This window comes from Mirounga leonina, unplaced genomic scaffold, assembly GCF_011800145.1.
Source record: "Mirounga leonina isolate KUSES-001 unplaced genomic scaffold, KU_Mleo_1.0 Mir_178, whole genome shotgun sequence".
NCBI lineage: Eukaryota > Metazoa > Chordata > Mammalia > Carnivora > Phocidae > Mirounga > Mirounga leonina.
In genome coordinates this window covers 11,167,912-11,185,823 of record NW_023270464.1, presented here as the reverse complement: position 1 = coordinate 11,185,823, position 17,912 = coordinate 11,167,912, and the positions used below count along the sequence as shown (strand labels likewise).

Below are 17,912 nucleotides of genomic sequence, written 5' to 3'. Positions count from 1 at the left end.
TTGAAATGCTTTTCAAATAATGCACACTCCAAAAAGTAAAGACAATCGGAGCCACAGGGATAGAGTCAAAGCATCACACGGTCAGGGTTTGCAGAGAGGAAAAAAGAGAGAGGAAAAGCCTGACCCACCCCAAATGCAAACTGAATCCTGTTTACTTGGGGTTTTCCCCTGGCTAACTATCTCCACAATCCACCACTGGGGAGAACACCCAGCGATGCAAGAAAAGATTTAAATCATACTGTTACAAAGACTTTTAACACATACAGTACTTTAGATTGATTAAAACCCAAATTCAAATTAAAAAAAAGATTTCCTATGTAGTTTCCACTCGGTATTATAATTCAAGGCAATGTAAAAGATAGATGTCTACCAAAATTATTTTGAAATTAATAATCACACGTTCTGAAAGTTCTGTAGGTTGCCTTTTGCTTCTGGAGACAGGAAGCAAAATCTTCCAAGAGCGAAAATGCTCACGATATCAAGAAAGTGGATCCTGAGAGCTTAAGGGGATCTGAATTTCACAAAATTGTCATAACCTCAACATTTTTCTGTAATCAGCGAGATACTAATATAAGCAAACATTTATTATTCATTTTTCAGAAACTCCATCCCTGATCTAATTTATATTTGATGTTCTTGAAGCTTCTAAAAACCATATGCTGGTTTAACATTGAGGGAGTTGGGGTGGGGGAGGAAAAGGGAACCATGATGTTTAAAATGTGCAAGATTAGCATCTCATTGATTCGGTAAAATTAAATTCAGTTTAATTTAATGCAGTCCTATTCAATTTACCTTCATTTTTAATTGCTTTCTACAAGTCAGATTATGTCCTTCATCACACTTGGGGCCTTATCATAGTTTATTCTCTGCTACCTCTGGATCATGCAGCTGACAGACCCCCTTGCCCTATCACGTCCTGCCTCGATCACATCCATGCAATTTCTAGTCCTCTCTCCACTCCCCCCTTCTCACTATCCATCCGCCCCCTCCTGCTATCTCTTCCCTTCCTGGCTAGCTCGGAGCTCACCACCCCTCGCTGTTGATATAAAAAAAAAAAATGTCCTAAACTTCACTGAGGCATTATTTCAAATGGTGAAAAAGGGGAAATCATCTAAATATCCATGAGAAGGGGAATGAAATATTATGGTTTATTCATACGAGGATTGAACTCTACCTAGGTATACCGACATGGTTACATTTCAGAAACATACCAGTGAGGGGAAAAGTAACTTACAAAAGGTTGCGAACATCATGGCACCACTGAGTTTTAAGTTTCTGTTCTGAAGCAAAAAACCCCCCAAAAAACCCTTTCATTCCAAATAGAATCTTCCATGTTCTCTAAAGTACAGAGCAGGTAAGAGTGGAGCTGCTCTCCCTGAAGCAGGTGGAGAGGGCCTAGAAGTTCACCCAGCTGCGCTCACCCATCTGTGCCCACCCAGCTGCGCCCTAAAGACCCTCCATGGAATGTGAGGGCTCCAGAGGATGCAGACTGAGAACCACAGCTCAGCAGGGAACAGGAGGTCCCCTTAGCAAGTAAGTACAAAGGCAGTTGACAAAGCTAGCGATTAGATTACCCAATTCGCCAAACTAAACCACTGTTCACGATTCTGGAACAACACTCTGTTTGCTAAGAGAATATAAATACCCCTGTTGTATACATCTGAGAGCATTTAAGGACTAGTTGTTAGTGTTAACAGAATTACAGGAGCTAGGCTTGCCTCTCTGGCTTTATGCAGGAGCCCAAGTAATGGGCCCCGCTGGGGATCTGTGGCTTGACTACACTCGCTCCTCATTATTTATTAATCTCCCAGGGCTCAAATCTCTCCTCCCGTTCTTTGTTGTCTTCAGTATCTTATGGTTATATGTTTATCAACTGTCATCTTGAGGCTGAGAGGGAGCGTTTAATATTCCTAAATCTCTGGAGCTGTTAGCATGTTGTACTGGGTTCATAACAAAAACCAAAACCAAACCTTTAATATCCCATATTGAGCAAGGCCCTTAACTGAAAAACCTCATTCACCAGATGAACCACCTCCAGCCCTGCCAAGGTACAGAGCAGCTGTTGCCTTCTGGTCCTTCTGCGCGTTTTGGGGGAAACCACCGAGTCCACAGCGCCAGTCCAGCTGCCAAGAATTGGAGCTGGCAGACTCTTATCGAACTGAGCCTGTCCCCTTGGATTTGCAAAATGTGTAATAGCTCTTGAAGAGAAAACTTGATGACTAGTCAAAAGGATGTTTCTATTTATGCAAGCAGACCCCATCATGTGAACACTCAACTTAAAACATGCACGGTTCTGACGGCAGAACCCCAGCTCTTGGCAGGAGGGAGGGACGGATTCTTTTCCCATTTGGTAATAAGTAGGGGATCACTGACTCCGAGAGAAATCTCCTCTCCCATAGCCAAGCAGAGAGTACACAAGTCACTCAAGGAACATTTGTGGACCTAAACTGGGTCTCTTTACCCTGGGGACATGAACACGCATGGGGAAGGCAAGGTAAGTCTCCAGCTCAGTAACTGCCAGGATCTCTTTGTACAGCTGAGGGCTAGCAACTGGAGAGGACAGTGGGAAGGCGGAAACTCACACTGATTCAGCACCTACTTTTGTCAGGCGTGGTGCTACGTGAATTATATACACCAGCTCGCTTAGTCGCGGAAGGAGTGGTTAAGAGTGATGTCAACAGCCCAATTGATAGATGGGAAAATGAAGCATCCAGGAGATCAAGCAACTAACTGAAGGTCATATAGAGGGGTCCCTGGTAGGACAGGGATTCAAACCAAGGCCTGTGATTCCCAGTTGCATCCTTTTCTAGTCTAACATCTGGTTTCTAAGAGAGTCGAATTTACAGAACGATGATTTTCTAATCAACATAATGAAGTATTATTTGAGAGTCAGAGAAGTAGTTGCTAGGTAGTAGGTTCGGCCCAGAAGTTGAATGGGCTGCCTAGGGGGAGACCGGGCTGCCAATATGTGGGTCCTGAAGCAGCTTCTGAGAACTAACCACAGAGGGACGACACCACAGTGGGGAGTTAGGCAGTGGGTGACGGATGGAGCAGATGATAAATGTGCCTTCCACCACGTGTCTGTGTGTCTGCTTTCATTCAAGTTAGTGCTTGCATTCCACCAAAGCTCAAGTCCCCTTGTCACTGTGAGGTGTGAGCTTGCTGTATTTCTTCTAGAACCGACCAGCTGTGTAGTTACATGGCTTTCCCTCCTGGCTTCGCCAGAGCTGGCCATCCTACCCTCCAGCTTTGGGCTGATGGCATTGTCCAGGACAGGGTCATGTTGCAGCTCCAGGCTGACACTTCCTTTCCTCTCCAGTCTCTGGCCAGGAGGGAAGCCCCTCATGGCCACCCACGCCGCAGGGGCCTGGGGCAGCCGGGAGAGCCTTGGCAAAGAGAAAGATGTTGCTAGGGCTCCCCGGGGGTGGGTGTGGGGGTGGGGAGTAGATGAAAGGGAAGTCACTGGGTGTAGAGGGCATTCAAAAACAGTTCCGAGGGCCCCAGAGGAAGCCAGTTTCTTTTAATAGAGAGAGTCCTCTGTGGCAGCTCTCCAGTTGTCAATTATAGCTCCTCCAAAGGGCTGGGGGAGAAAAGGTCCTCCTCTCCGTAAGGGTTAGCACCAAAATAGATATGTTGGGAGCTTAGATTTTCATCCTCTCTTGGTTATAAGTGTGTGTTTTCTTAAAATGTAGCGGGATTTTTTAGATTTATAGGAGTAATACCATTATATAATTTTGAAAGATCCTAAGTGGTAAGTTAAAACGCCCTCGCCCTTCTGTCTATAAGCCTCACCCTCTTCACCCGATTCGCAGTCTGATTCCTTATAGCTATCACTATCAGGTTTCCCGTGTGACCTCTTAGAAACACTGACATGTTCATACAAATGCACAGATGCACAGACGTGCATGAGCGATCGTAACCTGACTCTTTTCTGCCCTCCTCCCCCAGCTTTGTCCGCCACGAGCCCTCTGGGCTCTGCCACAGGGGCCCCACTCCCCTCTCCTCAATCTTTGGGGTGTCTCAGGTTACTCTGCTGGGAGCTCTCACAGCACTCGGTACCTCTCCCCATTGTGCATGTCACAGTTGCCTTTCACATTCATCTGTGTGACTATTCAGCTAAAGCCTATGTCATTCCCTAGGCTGCTCCTCGAGGGCACGACCCTCCATCATAGTCCCAGTGCGGGCCACTGTGCCTGGCACATTGCCGGGTCTGACCAGTTGTTGACTGAATAAGCATTCTGGTCTACATCTGGCTTTTTAAAAATAATAATGCACTCCAGGCATCTTTCAAGTGAGAACATACACATCCATCTCATTCTTTTCAGTGCTTCTATGGTGTTCCACCACATGGATATATCATCATTTCATAACCAGTCCCCTGTTAATGGATTTTAAGAGTATGTCTAATTTCTAAAGGCTTGCTTTTGCCAGCGGCACAGTTTCACTGCTTATACATCTTCGCACATGTGTACACATCTATCTGTTGGGTAAGTTTCTAGATGTGAACTGGCTGATCCAAGGGTCAGTGCATTATAAAATTAGAGAGAGAATATCAACTGCTTTCTCCCAAAGTGGTGCCAATCCCCACTCCTTCCAGCAGTGCGTTGGGATGCTGGCTTTCTTGTACCCTTGCCACCATGAGGCATCCTCAAACTCTTTTATTTTGCTCACAGCAGGTGAAAATGGCCTTTCTTCAGTTAAAGTGCCTTTCTTTAATAGCAGATGACATTGACGATTATTTTTGTATGGTTGTTGGCTATTTGTAGTTCTTCTGTAAACTGATCGTTCCTGCCTTTTGTCTATATTTCTATTGAGTTGTCTTTTTCATCTAGATTTTTAAAAAATATTTATTTATTTATTTTAGAGAGAGAGAGCATGGGCGGGAAGGGCAGAGGGTGAGGGAGAAAGAATCTCAAGCAGACTCCCCGCTGAGCGCAGAGCCCAACACAGGCTCCATCTCAGGACCCTGAGATCATGACTTGAGCTGAAACCAGGAGTCGGATGCTTAACCAACTGAGCCACCCAGGCACCCCTCACCTAGCTTTTATAAGAACTCTTTCTCTATCTCCTGTCTTTGATATTTATTTTTTTTAATTTTTTATTGTCACGTTAATCACCTTACATTACATCATTAGTTTTTGATGTAGTGTTCCATGATTCATCGTTTGTGCATAACACCCAGTGCTCCATGCAGACGGTGCCCTCTTTAATACCCATCTGATATGAGGAATTGATATTTATTTTTTGACTTTGTGATATTTTGTCACAGAGAAGTTTTTTGTTTTTATGCCATCAAATTCACCAATCTTTCTTTCTCGTCTTTCTGTCTCTCAGTCTATACCCACAGGCACATATGCAGAGGAAAGATGCTACTTCTGGGAGGGGAGGCCTGGGATGACTTGTAACTCATTTCTTTATATTTTTCTGCATGGCTTGATTTTTTAAGTATAAAGAGCATTATCACTTTTATAAAAAAAAAAAAAAAGTTACTTAAAAAGAAACAGTATAGGGCGCCTGGGTGGCTCAGTTGGTTAAGCGACTGCCTTCGGCTCAGGTCATGATCCTGGAGTCCCAGGATCGAGTCCCGCATCGGGCTCCCTGCTCTGCAGGGAGTCTGCTTCTCCCTCTGACCCTCCCCCCTCTCCTGCTCTCTCTCTCTCATTCTCTCTCTCAAATAAATAAATAAAATCTTAAAAAAAAAAAAAAAAAGAAACAGTATAGCACCTGGATTTATGTCATTCTTAGAAAATTTTTATAATGCACGAATCATAATTGCATTCTGCATCTTTTCTAATTTTAAACAAGAAAAGGCTAGTATTTTCAGAGCTTTGGAAAATTATAAATAACACATTACAGCAAATACACAGCGATGAACCAGAACCAATCAGAGGCATTGCCATTTGCTGTGTGGTCTGAAGCTGGCAGAAGCCTGGTGTGAGCACCTGTCAGCCGTCCCCTGGGCCTGGCCAAGGCTGATAACCTGCCCAGAGGAACCTGAAGCCACATTTTCTGACCTCCAAGTTTATGGTAGAATGACTGATAAATTAGTTCGCAACACTCTGTGAATCCAACTGCCCCCAAATCTGGGAACTACTGAGAGGCAGAGCTGCCTGGAAAACTGAATAGAAAGATAGGCAATTCAACTGTCAGAGATGTCAAAAAGCTGAAGCTGAAGCTCGTGGGGTGTTAATTTATCCCCCCTGAACACACACACCCACGAACATCCTCACAGAAACGAGATCCTGTGAGTTTTCTTTTAATGGGCAAACACGGGTCTCTTGCCCAAATCTGCCACGAATAGTTTAAACAATCATGCCTGCAGGCTGTCTCGCAGACCCCAGGGGGACCAATGGGGCCCAGAGCAGTCCGGTCACCGGCCCCTGGGACCACCGCCTTCCCCAGGTGGTGGGCTCGTGGGGCTTGGTATTTTTCTCCACTTGAGTGGCTTAGTTCCTAAAATACTTTAGGAACTTGTCAACATTCTACAGAAAATAAAAGGTCCTTTCTCTCTGGGCGTTTCTCTCACTCCAAAGGAATGAGGAGTGGAAAAACTAGAGGGGGAAATAACAAAACCCCTTTTCTTTGTGGGTACTTACTAAATGGCTTTTAGGCAAGGGTCCCATGCAGAACTGCCGCCACACCGTATCTTTCTGTATCTAGGTAAATCTCTGACAGAAAAGAGGGGCCTTGATAAATGTTTAATAATTACTGTTAATAAATAAGAGGAGCTTACCCTGGCAACATGCCTAACGGTTCACAAAGCACTTTCCATTTTGAACCCGGAGCAGTTCTGAAATGGATAGGGCCTTTTGTAGGACTGTTCTTTTTTTTTTTTTTTTTTTTTCGGAGAGGTTAAATGACTTGTGTAATCAAACCTCAGACAAAGAGAAGAATCTGGACTCCCACTCAGATTTTCTGACTTCACACCCAATGCTATTTCAACTTCACAAAGCTATCTCTTTAATAATAAATGGTAAGTATTTATTTAAACACTCTCCAATCTTTATTAAACTCAAGAATAAATAACAATAAAAGTCACCGATTAAACGTTACAAGTATTATAGAAATGAGTGAATTACTCTGTAACTCTAATACAGAGAAATCCTTCTAAATGATTCAAAATCCAAACATAGTGAAAGGAAATGTTGAAAATGTGAAAGCTTTTGCATGGCAAAAAAGCATTATGAAATCTACAAAAAAAGATATTAGAGCTAATGAATGAGTTCAGCAGGGTTGCAGCATGCAAGGTAAACCTACCATTTGTATTTCTACACACTAGAAATGAACAGTAGGGAGAGGAAATTAAGAGAAAAAATAACCACTTCTGTTTCTAAGAGCATCAAAAGAACAAAATACCTGGGAATAAATCTCCCAAAAAGAGTATAGAACTTATACTACAAAACATAGTTGAAAGAAACTAGGGAAGAACTAAATAAATAAAGATATCTTATGTTCATGTATTGAAAGCCTTAATATTGTGATGATATCAATACTTTCCAGTTGAAATAGAGACTCATTGTTTTTTTTTTCCAGAAATTGATAAGCTTAACCTAAAATTCATATAAAAATGTAAGGAAGCCAGAATAGCCAAAACAATCTTAAAAAAGAATAAAGAAGTTGGAGATGTCACACTTACGGATTTCAGAACTTACCATAAAACTTGTACATGAATGTTCATAGTAGTATTATTTATAATATCCATAAACTTACCACAAAACAACATTAATTGAGAGTGTGGTGCTGGCATAAGGACAGACATATGGACCAATGGAATAGAATCAAAAATCCAAAAGCAAACCCTTACATTTATGGTCAATTGATTTTGACACAGGTCCCAAGGTAATTCAGTGGTGAAAAGATAGTCCTTTTAATAAACTGTTCTGGGACAACTGGATATTCACATGCAAAAGAATGAAGTTGGAGCCCTACATTACATCCTATAAAAAATTAACTCAAAATGGATCCAAGACTTAAATGTAAAAACTAAAACTATAAAACTTTTAGAAGGAAACAGATACAAGCCTTCATGAACTTGGATTAAGCAACGGTTTCTTAGACATGAGGCTGAAAGCACAAGCAACAAAAGAAAAAAGGGATAAATTGGACTTCAATTAAAAAAAAAAAAACTTTTGTGCTTCAGAAGATGTGATCAAGAAAGTGAGAAGACAACCCACAGGATGGGAGAAAATATTTACACATCATGTATCTGATAAGGGTCTAGTATCTAATATCCCATATGAAGGACTCTTATAAGTCAACAATAAAAAGACAAATAACCCTATTTAAAAAATGGGCAAAGGATTTGAATAGACATTTCTCCAAAGATGGACACATGGTCACATGCATATACACAGAGGCAGAACATCATGAGTCAATAGAGAAATTCAAATCAAAAGCACAGTGGAACACCACTCCACATTCACTAGGATGGATGAAATAAAAGGGACAGATACTAATGTGTGTTGGTGAGGTTGTGAAAAAGGTAGAACTCTCAGGCATTGCTGGTGGGAATATCAGATGCTGAGGCTGCTCTGGAAAACAGCTGGGCAGTTCCTCAAAAAGTTAAATATTGTGTTACCACATAACTCAGCAACTCCACTACCAGCCTTATACCCAAGAGAACTGAAAACACATATCCATGTAAAAACTTGTACGTGAATGTTCACAGCAGCATTATTTGTAATCTCCATGGAGTAGAAGCAACCCAAGCATCCATCAACTGATGAAGAGATGAACAAATGTGGTCTATCTGTATAAAAGGATACTCTTTAGCCATCAAACAGGAATGAAGTAGAGGCACCTGGGTGGCTTAGCTGGTTAAGCATCTGACTCTTGATTTCGGCTGAGGTCATGATCTCAGGGGTGGGATCGAGCCTTGCATCAGGCTCTGTGCTCAGCAGGGAGTCTGCTTGAGATTCTCTCTCTCCCTTTCCCTCTGCCCTTCCCCCAGCTCATGTGTGCGGTCTCTCTCTCTCTCAAATCAATCAATCAATCTTTTTTTTTTTTAAAAGGAATGAAGTATTGATACTTGCTAAGCATGGATGAACTTTGAAAGCAATATGCTAGATAAAAAAGTCAGACATGAAAGGCCACATATTATAGGATTCTATTTATATGAAATGTCTGTAATAGACAAATCCATAGAGACAGAATGTAGATTGGTGGTTGCCAGGGGATAAGCGATAGGAGAAATGGGAGAGTAACTCACACTGGGTGCAAGTTTCTTTTGAAGTGATGAAAATGTTCTGCAATTCGGTGGTGGTAATACTTGCACCACTTTGTGAATATGACCAAACTACTAAATTGTACACTTTAGAAGGGTAAATTTTAGGGTATATAAATTATCTCAATAAAAACACCATGAACAGGGGCGCCTGGGTGGCTCAGTCATTAAGCGTCTGCCTTCAGCTCAGGTCATGATCCTGGAGTCCTGGGATGGAGCCCCACATCGGGCTCCCTGCTCAGCAGGAAGCCTGCTTCTCCCTCTCCCTCTGCCACTCCCCCTGCTTGTGTTCCCTCTCTCACTGTCTCTCTGTCAAATAAATAAATAAAATCTAAAAAAAAACAAACACCATGAACAAAATAAAATGCAAATGCCAAATTGGGTGAAAATATTTATGACATATGTCACAGAGAAAGGGGCAATATGTGTAATATGCAATGACTTTCATTTTTTTTTTATCTTTTTAAAAGATTTTATTTATTTGAGAGAGAGAGAGCACAAGTAGGCGGAGCGGTGGACAGAGGGAGAGGGAGAAACAGGCTCCCTGCTAAGCAAGGAGCCCAATGTGGGACTCGATCCCAGGACCCTGGGATCGTGACCTGAGCCAAAGCAGATGCTTAACCGACTGAGCCACCCAGGCGTCCCTGTAATGACTTTTAACTGTTATGGGAAACTAGATAAAACTCTATTAAAAAGTAGACAAGTGATATGAAAAGAAAATTCACAAAAAATATATTAAGGAAATCCACTGAACCTATGAAAAGATAGGCAATTCCATTGTGCGGATTAAAACTATACTGAGATGTCACTTCTTGCCTCTCAGATAGGAACTCAATCAAAAGCTTGAGGATTCGCTCTTTGGGAAGATGCTGTTGGGGAAACAGAACACTCCGACACTGCTGGTGGGCGTATAAATGGTGGAGGCCCAGGAAAGGCAGTATCCTACAAAACCATCCACACAGGCTCCCTTGACGGAGCAGTCCCACATCTAGGAATTTACTCTGAAGATACAACTCCAGTAATATAAAAATGTACGTGTGAACATTATGCATTAGAACATTATCTGTATTTACAAAATATCAGAACTTACCGAAGTGCCCAAACAGAAAACGATTTGAGAAAAACACAGTATGTACCTAAAATGGATTATTACACTTTTGTACAGATGAATGAACTGCTATAAAGTGGTTTCCAGAATATACTGCTAGGTGGAAAAAGCAAACATACACACAACAAATAAATAACTTGGTGGGAGGAGGGGGGGACTTTCCTAGCAGTAGAATGTCAACTGGTAAACGTGGATGGAACGGCAGAATGGAAAATCACTCATCCGCAACCATCACTGTAAAGAGTCACTTGGGAAAGATTCAATGTATACTAAACGTCGAGAAAATGTGAAAAAGGAATGGGATATTCACATGGTTTTAAAATTGTCCACTGAATGCTTACTGGCTGCAAGGGGAACAATAGTTCCCATACAGGGAGGAATCACCGTGATTGGGTGATAAATGTAATGTCACTAATGAAGGACAGGTGGACATCATGGGCCTCCAGATGCACTACCCTAAGAAATACAATATTCTTTTGTAGTATTCTAGCTGGGCATGCACTGTCCAAATCTAGTCATGAGAAAACTTCAGCCAAACCATAACTGACGTACAGTCTAGAAAACGGCTGGGCTGTAGTCTTAAAAAATGTCAATGTCAAAAGAGACAAAGACAAGCTGAGAAACTGTTCTAGACTAAAGACCAGAGGCATAATGACTAAAGGTAACACATGATCCTGGACTGGATCTTGTATTGGAGGGGGGAAAAAAAAATTGTCATAAAGGACAGTATGGGACAACTGACAAAATAGAATATGGCCTCTACCAATGTGAACATTTCTGAATTTGATAACTGTATTGTGATTACCTACGAGACTATCTTTGTTAAGTAATCAGAGATAGAAGGTTACGGTATATTCAAATACTTTCAGATGATTAAAAAATGTAAATGGTTACCAGTCTGTGCATATATATAAGTGCATGTGTATGTGTATGTCTATATAGACAGATAGGGAGAACGAATGTGGCAAAATACTTTAAAATGGTGGATCTGGGAGGGGGGGCGCCTGGGTGGCTCAGGTGGTTAAGTGTCCAACTCTTGGTTTCAGCTCAGGGTCACGAGATCGAGCCTGGCATCAGGCTCCACGATCAGCAGAGAATCTGCTTAAGATTCTCTCCCTCTCCCACTACACTCCCCTCCCCCGCTCTATCAAATAAATAAATAAATCTTTAAAAAAAATGTGAATCTGTGCCTACAAACAAGAGGCACTACTTAACCCATTTTCCATTCACATAGCGCCAAGGGCTCCTAGGAGTGATAAGGCCTAATACCCTGGAAGGTAGAATCCCTTTGATGATCCCTGCTTTTAGAAATTCCAATTTCTTTCTCTAAGGCAGTGTTTCCTAAACTATGGCCCAGGGAACACTAGTGTCTCACAGATGTATTTGATCCATCTCCTGATTCTCAATCCACACTGGCATTTTAAATGCACTGTAAAACCATGTGTTAGAGACATGTGTTTAGTTTTAACTTAATAGTTTCCAAATTTATTTAATCACAAACACCTTTTCTAGGAAGACCTATGAATTCTTGTGAGATGTGTGAGATGCTAATATTCTGTGGAATACAGTTTGGGAAATGCTTCTCTAAACCAAATTCAAATCTTTGGAATGGATACTGTTGGGTCTTAGAAGCCACTTATCTTTCATTTCAGTGGATTTTGTTATGGGTAATGACCCTCCCTGGGGGGACTCTGAGCATATTACCACTTGATGCCTTTCTTTGAACCTTAGAAACTGGTACAGCAAAGATTGCACGGAGATTTTAAGGGCAGAACTGGATATCGTCAGGAAACATTTAGGAAAACCAGACTAAGGAAAAATTTTTAATTAAATTTGAGATTATATTCTATAACATGGGAGTAAAAAATAGTGTAAAAGAGTTGGCAAGGTTGGTATGAAACTGGTTCAGTTAAGAACAAAGACAAACCAACTTCTGGTGGCAAGGTAAGTCAAAATAACCCTTTGGCAGAATGTCAACCCGAATCAAGAACTATAAAATATTCACATCTTTCTTGCTAGTGGTTTAATGTCTGAAAATTTATACTAGCAAATAATCAAAGAAAAAAGCATTTTGTATAAGAATATTCAGAATTGTGGATACTAACAAAACATGGCAAGCCCACTGAGTTCCCGCACTCAGTAAATGGTCCCACCAGCTACACAGTGACCTTGGGCAGAAACCTGGCCCAACGCTGGACGACTCTGCCTCCTTCACTCCCCCAACTCCTAAACCCACTGTTTCTACTCTCTATGCAAGTCTGTCCACGTTCTTTATCCCCGTGACAACACCTGAGTCCAGGTGTCATCATCCCCTACCTGGTCTGCTGCGGCCGTCTCCTAATACCTCCCTGATTACTTCTCTGTCATCCAGTCCATTCTCCATACTACAGAGCGACCCTTCTAGACTGATAATCTCATGATGTCAGTCTCCCTGCTTGAAAACCCTTAACTGCCCTTAGGATGAAGCTCGAATTCCTTAGCATGACTTTCAACACCCTACTTGAATGATACCGAACTACCACCTTCACCATCCCCACTGCCCAGGCAGAGGGAACTTGGTTTGGTTCCCTGAAGTGGAGCTACATCTCACTTTCAGACTTTTGCACATGCTCTTCCCTCTGCCTGGGCTGATCTTCCTCATCTCTTAGTACTTTGTGAAATAGGTATCTATAATTAAAAACTCAGGAAACAACTGAGGATGTGGAGAAAGGGGAACCCTCTTAACACTGTTGGTGGTGTTGGAAACTGATGCAGCCACTCTGGAAAACAGTATGGGGTTTCCTCAAAGTTAAAAATAGAGCTACCCTATGACCCAGCAATTGCACTACTGGGTATTTATCCAAAGGATACAAAAATAGTGATTCAAAGGTGAACCTGCACCTCAATGTTTATAGCAGCAATGTCCACAATAGCCAAACCATGGACAGAGACCAGATGTCCATCGACAAATGAATGGATAAAGGAGATGTAGGGTATTTATACAATGGAATATTACTCAGCCATCAAAAAGAATGAAATCTTGCCATTTGCAACGATATGGTTGGAACTAGAAGGTATTAGGCTAAGTGAAATACGTCAATCAGAGAAAGACAAATACCATATGAGTTCACTGATCTGTGGAATTTAAGAAACAAAACAGATGAACACAGGGGAAGGGAAGAAAAAATAAGATAAAAACAGAGAGGGAGACAAACCATAAGAGACTCTGAACTCTATTGACCTCTAGGTGGCTGGGGGGTTGATGGAGGGGAGGTGGCTGGGGGGATGGGGTAACTGGGTGATGGGCATTAAGGAGGACATGTGATGTAATGAGTACTGGGTGTTACATGCAACTGATGAATCACTAAATTCTACCCCAGAAACTAATAATATACTATGTGTTAAAAATTGAATTTAAATTAAAAAATTAAAAAGAATAGGTACCTATGTTTATTACCTTTGCTTCCTCACATCTCACTCACCACACAATCTGGTTTCTGCCTCTTCACTGCCCCAATGTTTCCCTTGACCAAGTCATCAAGGAAAGAAAAAGAAAAAGGAAAGGAAAGAGGGGAATTTTTAAAATCCTGTGTAGCACTATGTATCAGGCATTCATTCATTTATTCTCCCAACAGCTCTGTGTCCTTCATAACAGCAATAGGTATCAAAAGACACAGAAGATACCACTTTCACTTTTACTCATGTTTTTCTGCCAAATTCTTCTCTGCTTTCTTTGCCAGGTTACCCTTCTTGACTTGACCAATGAACACTGAAGTTACTTAAGGCTCTGTCATGTCCTTTTCTCTTCTCACTCCATAAACCCCCCCGGTGATCTCATCTTCTCCTAAGGCAACCACTGTGTATAAGTAGATGACTTCCTGACCTTTTTCTGAGCTCTAGTCCTGATTATCTGACATTTCCCCCTCTATGGGCATCTCAGACCCGCCATCAAAACCTGAGCTCACCAGCTCTCCATCACCCGTCAACACCTGCTCCCCAACCACCACTGTACCTGGCACAAACATCCACACAGTTGTTCAGACCAGAAACCCAGGAGTCATCATTGATTCTTCCCCATTCTCTTTTCCCCACATCCAATCTATCTCCATACGTCATCAATTCTACCCATCTGCTTTGCTTCATCCTTACTATCATCATGCTTGTCCAAGGCACCATCATCTTTAGCCTTTGCTACTTCAGTAGTCTCCTAACTGGTCTCCCTACTTCCACTGTTGGCACATTTTCCCTGGTCCATTCTCTTACATACCAGCTAGAAAAATCTTTCTAAAAACAACTGGGTTTGAATTTGGGCTATGCCATTTATTGGCAACGATGGTAGTCCTGGGCATATCACTCAACCTTTCTAATTCTTGACTTCCTTATCTATAAAGTGGACATAATACTATGTCACAGGGTGATAGTAATTAAGAGAGATAATCCAGATAGAGTGACAGAATAGGACATTCTAAAAACTGTGCATGGGCGTATACATGGTCCGACAATTTTAAAAAGAAAAGAGCAATCCGGGGGCGGCTGCGTGGCTCAGTCGTTAAGCGTCTGCCTTCGGCTCAGATCATGGTCCCAAGGTCCTGGGATCGAGCCCCGCACTGGGCTCCCTGCTCGGCGGGAAGCCTGCTTCTCCCTCTCCCGCTCCCCCTTCTTGTGTTCCCTCTCTCACTACGTCTCTGTCAAATAAATTAAAAAAATCTTAAAAAAAAAAAAAGAGCAATCCAGAACTCTTAGTCCCATGTCATTTCGTCTCATTTGAAATAACAAAAATGAGTTCAATTTATATTTTACAATTTTAACAGGGAAAAATTCAGACAAAACAATTTAAAATGTGCTCTTTGCAGATGCTGCAATACAAAAACATTGAACTCACTGTGATGGTTAATTTTATGTGTCATCTTGGCGAGGCCATGGTGCCCGGTTTTTAGGTCCAACACTAGTCTAGATGTTTCTGTGAATGCATTTTGTAGATGTGATTAACATTTACAATCAGACTTGGAGTAAAAGAGATTGCCCTCAGTGATGTGAGTGGGCCTTAGCCAATCAGTTGAAGGCCTAAAGAGCAAAAAGCCGAGGTTTCCTGGAGAAGAAGGAATTCTGTCCACAGACTATAACGCAAAGATCCTGCCTGAGTTTTCAGCTAGCCTGCCTACCCTATGGATTTCAGGCTTGTGTGCCCCACAGCTGTGTCAGCCAATTCCCTAAAATCAATCCCTCTCTCTCTTTCTCTCTATATATCCTATTGCTTCCGTCTCTCGGGAGAACTCTGACTGACACACTCACATAGGACTCCTATGATGATAAAGTAGATCAGCAGCTAACAAATGACAACTCCAAGTGGCTCAAGTGAAGATTTTAGAGTATAGTAGAAAAGAACCCTAATCAGTTTAATAACATAAGCTCTAAATGGATAAACATGAAAAGATAAAGAACTTCAGAAAATAAGACTTGAATCATGCCACTAATATGAGAAAAGCTGTCTTCAGGGAGTCTTGGGCTATCTGAGGACCATGCACCTGGTAACAGAGGACCCTATCCCATACTCATCCACTCAGACATCTATATGAAGATGTTTATTGAACATCTACTCCAGGCCAAGTGTTCTTATCCAGAGCAGACAACAAAACCGGGCATTCTCAGAGCTGCTATTCCACTTGTATCTATGAAAAGCACTGGGTCCAGAAGAGCTTTGGTGGCCAGCATATTGCAGCTTACCTGTAGAAAATGGTTGATAGATGCATCGTGAAGTCCCAGGGCTTGCTCAACACCTGCTAATTCCCTCAATATTGGTACACACTCAAAACTTTTTTCACCTCTACTGATCTCAGTATATTCTAAAGCCTCTTGGTAGTGGGGCAGAGCTTCTTTTGGTTTCTTCTGACTTTGATATATCCTAAAAAAAAAAAAAAATCAAAGAGATTATTTTTTAAATAATTAGAAAACATATAGGTGGGAAAATATATAGATCTGGTGGTTAGGATTTGGCTCTCTGACCCCTGTTGTCCAGGTTCACTTCCTAGCCAGCTAAGTTTTTCTTTCCTCCGAAGAGGCAGCAGGGCATGATGATCAAGTGGAAAGACCTTAGAATAATGAGGAAGTTTTGAATCCTGGCTTCACTAGTACCAGATGTGTGAATTTCCAGTTGCTTCACAGCTTTCTCATCTCTAAGTTAAGAATAATAACAGTGCCTACTTTACTGGGTTACAATGAAGATTAAATTAGTTAATACTCGGGGCGCCTGGGTGGCTCAGTTGGTTAAGCGACTGCCTTCGGCTCGGGTCATGATCCTGGAGTCCCGGGATCGAGTCCCACATCGGGCTCCCTGCTCAGCGGGGGGTCTGCTTCTCCCTCTGACCCGCTTCCCTCTCGTGCTCTCTGTCTCTCATTCTCTCTCTCAAATAAATAAATAAAATATTTAAAAAAATTAGTTAATATTCATAAAAACACCTAGAACAGTCTCTGACACATAGTTTAAGTGCTACGTAGGTATTGGCTTAAAGAACATAAAATACTTAACAAACAATAATAGCAACCACACAGGATGCTGAGATGCTGATAACTGATCTGTTGAGAAATTATAGAAATTTCCCAGTATTGGTGAGAGTATAAAGCACTCTCATTAACTGTTAGAATATAATTTGAGCATAAACTTTTCTATGTCAAAATTATACATACATAAGTACACACATATTTCTGCTAGTGGCACTTTATTAGTTCATCATAAAGAGATACTCTGGCAGGACAAGAAGATATGTACAAGAATGTTTACCTAAGCACTCTTTGTAATAGTGGAAAAGTACAAAGCACTTAAAATACAAATAAGAGATCATCAAGCAGATTACAGTAAGTACATCTATACTGTGGAATGCCACATAGCCCTCAAAGTTAATGTTGATCCAGATTTACCAACGTAGAAGTATAAAAGGCAGAATACAAAAATGCTTTGTATAGTATCTCATGCTGGTGAACATGTTGCATCTAATCTATATATACACATATGCATCAAGAGCTATCTAAATGAACAGTAAAATGTGAGCAATAGTTATCTTTAGGGATTGGTTGTGATTTTACTTTTCTTATTTATGCTTTCTAAATTTCCCAATTTTTTTTCTATAAAATTGTATTACTTTGACATCAGAAAAAATGTTAATTTAAAAATAAGTTAAGGTGGCAGTGGGAAAAGATTCTTGTCGCTTTTTGGGATAAAATGCTGTCACATTAAAAAATATATCGCTTTATTTTATTCAGCAAACATAACAGCAGACATTTAAAAACAATCTTCTCTAAAATATTTGTTAAGAAACAGAAACATTTTCTTGCATGGAAAAACTTTATATATAAAATTCATCATGGGGGCGCCTGGGTGGCTCAGTTGGTTAAGCAACTGCCTTCGGCTCAGGTCATGATCCTGGACTCCCAGGATCGAGTCTCGCATCGGGCTCCCTGCTCAGCAGGGAGTCTGCTTCTCCCTCTGACCCTCCTACCTCTCATGCTCTCTGTCTCTCATTCTCTCTCTCTCAAATAAATAAATAAAATCTTTAAAAAATAAAAAAAAATAAAAAATAAAATTCATCATGAAAGGTTACCAACCCT

At 41.3% G+C, this 17,912-nt stretch overlaps 1 protein-coding gene across 4 annotated transcripts in view; it reads right to left on the bottom strand.

The window, feature by feature from the left end:
• TTC23 (tetratricopeptide repeat domain 23) overlaps nt 1-17,912 on the bottom strand; it is a 95,944-nt gene that overhangs the window by 34,560 nt on the left and 43,472 nt on the right. For all 4 annotated transcript variants that reach the window (XM_035024040.1, XM_035024042.1, XM_035024041.1 and 1 more), the window contains one exon: nt 16,035-16,212. In XM_035024040.1, the coding sequence (XP_034879931.1) occupies nt 16,035-16,212 (178 nt within the window). The remainder of the gene's footprint in view (nt 1-16,034; nt 16,213-17,912) is intronic.